The sequence below is a fragment of the Homarus americanus genome, unplaced genomic scaffold, assembly GCF_018991925.1.
Source record: "Homarus americanus isolate GMGI-L3 unplaced genomic scaffold, GMGI_Hamer_2.0 scaffold57980, whole genome shotgun sequence".
NCBI lineage: Eukaryota > Metazoa > Arthropoda > Malacostraca > Decapoda > Nephropidae > Homarus > Homarus americanus.
The window spans coordinates 8947864-8955401 of NW_024716703.1; the positions used below are offsets into that span (position 1 = coordinate 8947864).

The 7538-nt window shown below is 40.9% G+C and overlaps 1 protein-coding gene across 1 annotated transcript; it reads right to left on the bottom strand.

The window, feature by feature from the left end:
* Nucleotides 1–5338: 5338 nt before the first annotated feature.
* Nucleotides 5339–6235, bottom strand: LOC121858371 (extensin-like). The gene has a single exon (XM_042354813.1). The coding sequence runs from the start codon at nt 6233–6235 to the stop codon at nt 5339–5341; it is 897 nt and encodes a 298-aa protein (XP_042210747.1).
* Between the last annotated feature and the right edge of the window lie 1303 nt (nt 6236–7538).

Consider the following 7538-nt stretch of genomic DNA (forward strand, 5'->3'; position numbering starts at 1 on the left):
GATAGACAGTCTGGTACTGGAGGTGCCAAATGTGGTGAGGAGCTGCTCAGTAGAGACGTTTGGCGAGTAAGCGTGTTGAAGAGTGGAAGTGCAGGAGCTTCGTTTAGAGGAAGATGTTGCCTGTTTGCGGCCTCCTGGTTGGATGAATGCTGACAGCTGATGGAGCTGCTGGAGGAGGAGTGTTACTTGTTCAAGAAGAGATCAGAATGAGAGGCTGGTTGGTGAGGACGCTCAGAGAAGGACGGCTGGTGAGTCGCCATGCTACCGCTGGCGGGAAGCGAGACCGCCAGGCCGGCGAGGCGAGGCCGCCAGGCAGCGGCATGGAGGAAGGTGTTGCGTGTTGTAAAGAGGCTAGAAATGAGATCTCAATGGAGAACTGAAGCTTATATACCCAGCAGCCGTGAGTCCTCTGCCAGGTCATGTTTAGAGAAAAACCGAGAAAGTCGCCGGTCTCTAGTTCCGTTGCTGGAGTTCACGGTGACGCACGCTCGTTTAGTTTGCTAAGGAAGGCGTCGCGGGTGGGATGCAGCTCTCGCGGTTAAATGAGAGACGATCACCAATACTCCCCTTCCCTCCAAAACGATTATGAGAACTTGTTGTCTGTAGAGTTGCTTAGCACATGTGAACTGAACCGGGCGGTGCATGTGCCTCATGTGAGACAACGGCGATGGGGTGAATAAGGCGATGGCTGAAATACAACTGTCTAGATACACACACTATCTGTGGGAGAAGGGAGAAAATGGAGTGTGTGGAGGCGATGAATGTTGTGTGCTTCCTCCGACAGGCACAGGGTCGTCAGATGCGCCTGCTGAAAGTGTGTGTGGGCTGGAGTCAGGGCAGGGGCTGCGTCAGCCTTGGCGGATTAGGGCTCGTGACAGCAGCTGGGTCCTGACAGCAGCAGGGTGCAGGACATTGGCAGGGAGTACCTGGGGAGAAAAGAAGGGGTGTGTGGAGCGATGAATGTTGTGCTTCCCTCACGGCAGGTACCCAGGGTCGTCAGATGCCTGCGCCTGCTGGGGTGTGTGGGCCTGGGTCAGGAGCAGGGGCTGCAGGCAGAAAGTGGATTAGGGGCGTGACAGCAAGCTGGGTCCACGACAGCAGCAAGTGCTGGGTTTGATAGCAGAGGAGTACCTGAGGGAAAAGAGGGGTGTGTGTGGGTCCACACTCAGGAACAGGAGGCCACGTCAGGGCGGCAGGGGGGGGGTTACTGCTGGGCGGGGTCGGCGTCTGAGGCAGGACGGGTGTGCTGGAGTCGTCAGGATGTGGTGCTTGGAGCTGGGGAAGAGGGCTGGTGTCTGCTTAGAGTAACAGAGCTGCTTCTGTGGATACGCCATTCTTCTATGCTGCTTGAAGACTGGGAGCGTGATCCAGTGTCTCCTCCATCTGTGTGATGCTAATCTCCAGGAGTCACCATTTGTAGGAATTCGTGAGTATAATGTTGTCTAGCACTCCCGATGGATCAAACTCTGGGTGGTTTTCTTGTATAATATAAGTTATATGATAAGACAGTCTGGTGCTGGAGGTGCCGTGTGGTGAGAGCTGCTCGAGTAGAGGCGTTCGGTGAGTAAGCGTGTTGAAGGAGGTAGATGTGCAGGAGCTTGGTTAGAAGATGTTGCCTGTTTGTTGTCTCCTGGTTGAATGAATGCTGACAGCGTGGGCTTGCTGGAGAGGTGTTGCTTGTTCAAGAAGAGACCAGAGATAGAGGCTGGTGAACTCAGAGAAAGGACAGCTGGTGGGTCGCCATGCTACGCTGGCAGGAGCGAGACCGCCAGGCAGGCGGAGGAGAGGCAGGCCGCCAGGCAGGGGCGGAGGAGGAAGGTGTTGCATGTTTGTGAAAGAGGCTAGAATGAATCTCAATGGAGAGACAGAGCTTATATACCCAGCAGCAGTGAGTCCTCTATGAGTCATGTTGGGAAAACCGAAAGTCACTTGTCTGGATTCCGTCAGCTAGGTTACCGTGACGCCGCTCGTTTGGTTGCTAAGGAAGACGTACAGGTGGGATGCAGCTACGCAGTTTGTAGGGGAGACGTCCATTACAGGGTCGTTTAACGATGCAGATGGTCGTTAGAGAACAAAGAATGCTGGTTACAATACAAAATGGGTTTGAACAAATAATAACAGTTAAAACCTTAACAGCACAGGGTTAAGGTGACTAGATTATATAATAGTAAATACTACACATCATTACAGGAATAATATGGAACATGGAAGCAGTTATATATAAAAATAGAAAACTACGACACGGTCGTAAATAAATATATATATATATATATATATATATATATATATATATATATATATATATATATATATATATATATATATATATATATATATGTGTGTGTGTGTGTGTGTGTGATGACTTCCCTCTGCATAGCAACCCCCTAGGGATGGCTCTTAGTTTACAGTAGACACAGTAATATCCATTCTGTGAAAATATCAGAGGTATTAACCAGTATTAATATTTAGTGAAGTACACTACGGTAAACCCTCCAGTTAGCGGATATCAATCTAACGGGTATATTCCGTTATATGGAGGGTTCACATCTAAAGATACTCTATATAATGAATGTACTCTCCTATATGGCCTATTACGTGGCGCTTTTCTCTCTGTGATCTGCCGGCCGCCACCCTCGCTGCCAGCCCAGTACGTAGTGACGCGTGGGTAGTTTTACTTATGCAAAATCGACCATATTGACACTTCTAGAGGTGTTTTCCATATCCTTTTGTGAATAAAACTCATTTGACCCAAGTGGCGCTCTGTCCACTTTGGTCGTAAGCACCTCATATATGGCAGCCCTTCACAGTTACAAATTAGATATATAATGAGTCTTCCTATAGCCTTTGTTGCTCCATTTTCTTCAATTAACCTACTGTAAGTATCGCTGTCGAAAATAACTTTACTTATTTATAGAATAACGTTTTGAATTTGTATGTGGAAAAATATTTATTCTGATGCTCTTCCCCCTGGTAAGGTGAGGTGGATATGTGTGGTGTTTACAGGCCTGTCGGATTACTACACGGTGGTGGGTCCTTCCCTGCTGACTGGAACACTTGATAAGTTTTGTCTTTCTCCTGCTGAAGTTTTAACGAAGGGGGATATCCGTTTCGTGCCTCTCTCTCTCCATATATATATATATATATATATATATATATATATATATATATATATATATATATATATATATATATATATATATATATATATATATTATATATATATATATATATTAATATATATATATATATATATATATATATATTAATATATATATATATATATATATATATAAATATATATATATATATATATATTATATATATATATCTTGATAAAATCACACGGGAAAATGGAAACAACGGGTACCTTAGCTTTCGTCTTTATTCAAGACATCTTCAGAGGCAACTAGATTACATGTGGACAGAGGCTTAAATATACAGGGTGACCTAAAAACATGAGGTCAGGTCATAATGATGACATCCACTAATCCCCACACCAACACAACCGTAGGAGCTTAAAGAGAAGGGTGGTGACGTGACTAGACAGGTCAGGTCAGAAAAAAGGACCCACAAAATAACTGTCATACATCAAGATCAAAGGTTTTCAAAGCAGTTTAACCTTGGGCCACTGACAAATAAATTTATGTAACATATTATCAGTTTTGAACTGACCATCACTAAGGTTTATTGATTTTAATTCTTAATCAAACTAGCTTCAACCAGAAGTCTTTCTGTGACACAAGATGATTTGAATACTTCTGTATATTTAAGCCTCTCTCTGTCCATGTAATCTAGTTGCCTCTGAAGATGTCTTGAATAAAGACGAAAGCTAAGGTACTCCGTTGTTTCCATTTTCCCGTGTGATTTTATCAAGATTTATCTTATCCACGTTTTCATTGTGGATTTACATGAAATATATATATATATATATATATATATATATATATATATATATATATATATATATATATATATATATATATATATATATATATATATATATATATATTATATATATATATATATATATATATATATATATATATATATATATATATATATATATATATATATATATATATATTATATATATATATATATATATATATATATATATATATATATATATTTATATATATATTGATAAAATCACACAGGAAAAGAAACAAAGCACCTTAGCTTTCGTCTTTATTCAAGATATCTTTAGAGGCCTCTGAAGATGTCTTGAATAAGACAACTAGGTCTCGTTTCTGTGATTTATCAAGACTATCTTATCCACGTTTTCATTGGATCTACATGAAATATATATATATATATATATATATATATATATATATATATATATATATATATATATATATATATATATATACAAGGAAAAGAAAATTCCCGCCTTTCGTGTAATTCACATCAGGGGTAGTACTGACTCACCCTGAAGATGTGTGCAACTTGCACCTACAGTGATTTACTTGCATATATATATATATATATATATATATATATATATATATATATATATATATATATATATATATATATATATATATATATATATATATATATATATTGGGGATTTTGAATATAGTTAAAAGTCTACCCAGATCCCAACAGGCAACAAAAAAAAACAAAGACAATCGGACTATAAAAGGGTAGACAAGGATGGGAGTTTTGTTGTGTATAATAAAGTACCATAAATTCCTTAACAAAATATTCAGCTTTCTATAATTTACCCTAACCATACTTAACCTAAACTGTAACAGTATATACATATTTATACAACATACAACAATTTGAAGCAAGTGGACGTGGGGCAATATAAGATTACAAATACTTAAGTGAGGAGCTGAGATGGCTGATGAGTAAGGCTGAGTATTGTTGAAGACGGTAGGTAGTCACTGTGCCGTAGGTTTCAGGATAGGTGATCCTGTGGTCACTTCCCAGAGTGAACTGCCTCATCGAACTGGAGCTGATGAAGAAGACTTGTAGGAGGTGACGCAACAACCAGGATATGGAGAAGGAAACCCCGGAGTGGTAACTAAGACTAGTCATACTGTCCCTAGATGGCGTGCTCGTCGGTGCTGGGTAGGTAGATCAGACAATAGATGGCGTGGTTCGTAACAATATATATATATATATATATATATATATATATATATATATATATATATATATATATATATATATATATATAATTTTTTTTTTCTATTTAATATAGCAGGCTTCGTGTTTGATAAACATATCGTAAAACCTGCTCAAAATGTTTCTCTCTGGCTACCTTTGTGTCTTAACGAGGGCGCCCTGACGATCCCTCCCTGACGAGGCTAATTCAGATCCCGCCTCAATAAAATAATGATTGGTGAACATGAGAGACACTTGTTTGTGACGATGGTGAAGGTGTGACGCTGTGACAGTGGCGAGGGCGTGATGGTGAAGGTGTGACGATGTGACAGTGGCGAGGGCGTGATGGTAAAGGTGTGACGATGTGACAGTACAGGGCGTGATGGTGAAGACGATGTGACAGTGGCGAGGACGTGATGGTGAAGGTGTGACGATATGGCAGTGGCGAGGGCGTGATGGTGAAGGTGTGACGGTGTGACAGTGGCGAGGGCGTGATGGTGAAGGTGTGACGGTGACAGTGGCGAGGGCGTGATGGTGAAGGTGTGACGGTGTGGCAGTGGCGAGGGCGTGATGGTGAAGGTGTGACGGTGTGACAGTGGCGAGGGCGTGATGGTGAAGGTATGACGATGTGACAGTGGCGAGGGCGTGATGGTGAAAGGGATGATGTGACAGTGGCGAGGGCGTGATGGTGAAGGTGTGACGGTGTGACAGTGGCGAGGGCGTGATGGTGAAGGTGTGACGATGTGACAGTGGCGAGGGCGTGATGGTGAAGGTGTGACGATGTGACAGTGCGAGGGCGTGATGGTGAAGGATGATGTGACAGTGGCGAGGGCGTGATGGTGAAGGTGTGGCGGTATAACAGTGGCGAGGGCGTGATGGTGAAGGAGTGACGGTATGACAGTGGCGAGGGCGTGATGGTGAAGGTGTGACGGTGTGTCAGTGGCGAGGGCGTGATGGTGAAGGTGTGACGATGTGACAGTGGCGAGGGCGTGATGGTGAAGGTGTGACGGTATGACAGTGGCGAGAGCGTGATGGTGAAGTTGTGAATATGTGACGATGGTGAGAGTGTATTGGTGTGACGGTTTTGTGATGGTATGATGGTGTGACGATGTGACATTGTGATGGTAGTGGGATTTGTAACAGTGGTAAAGTTGTGATGATTTGAGGATGAAATGGTGTGACGGTGATCAGTGTAACGGTACTAAGGTTGTGATGGTGTGGGTGTATAACAAACTGTAGCACCACGTATAATAAACCTCTAATATGATGACCATAGTTCTCTTTCACGGACAGTAATCTCAGCGAGTGACTCTCCCTCTGACAGTTAGCTGTGTTGCCTTCAGAAATAAAACGGGTCAGGGGAAAGCCATAGTTTTTTTTTGTGATTGTAAATAAAAACTTTTTCCAATACCCTTGAACAGAACGAGTCGGATTTTTTCATTTGAAATCGTACTTGAATTCAACTTTATCTAAATCTCGTTGTGTTGATCGTGACTGATCTGCTTACAATAATATTATAGTTAAAGGAACTTATTTTTGTAGGTATGAACTCAAATGTTTTGTTGATGAAACACTAAAATACATAAATACGAAATACATAATTCATAAATACATACTGTAGATACATAAATACATTAATACGGAAACCTGAATTTAAAACTCCGCCAAGACACAAATACACACATACACAAATATTAGAAACAAAGGAAAAGAACAAGTGGATTACACCGAGGCTATCCAGGGTATGGTTGGAGGACAGTGTAGTGCAGGAATACTGTTGGGTATTTGATATGTCTCATTAGAATTACTTTCTATAATTTGTCTTACTTTTAACACCTGAAGTCTTTCTGGTAATATCAAATTGCTAATTTTGAGTGACATCTGTAACATTTTAAACGTTATTTTTATTTCGATTTTATAATGTAATAATTGCAGTTAGGAACAGCTTGTTCATTCGTTTACCACATACAAACATACTCATAATTATTCGAATGCGACACCCGTCAAGTACACGACATTGTTCACAAATCATGAACATGAAACATTCTTGAGCAATCAGAGTCCCAAACGAACTTAGTAATTTGATTCAAACATACTTTACATCCTAGATCGTTAATGCCATTCCCGTGCTGGATGTAAGTTAACCGATACCTTTAGTAAATGACTGGGCTAAGGCGAAGAGATGTTACAAGTAATTCTAAGACTAAAATACGTTAAGGTCAATAATTCAACTTATTTAGACGATGTGAACGTGATGTATCCATTCCTGCAGAGATAAATCTAATTTTACAGTAATTTACAACACTACAAGCAATATTCTTCTCCCAGTTATTGAAGATAAAACCCTAAATCATGATAGTGCTAGAACAAGACAGTAAAGCACTAGGGACTGTTTACAAGATAACTTGAAAGTGGAATGT

What these genes read in the sequence shown, in the direction of transcription:
- LOC121858371 (XM_042354813.1), bottom strand. Translation starts at nt 6,235, where the DNA reads ATGTCACATCGTCACACCATCATACCATCACAAAACCGTCACACCAAT.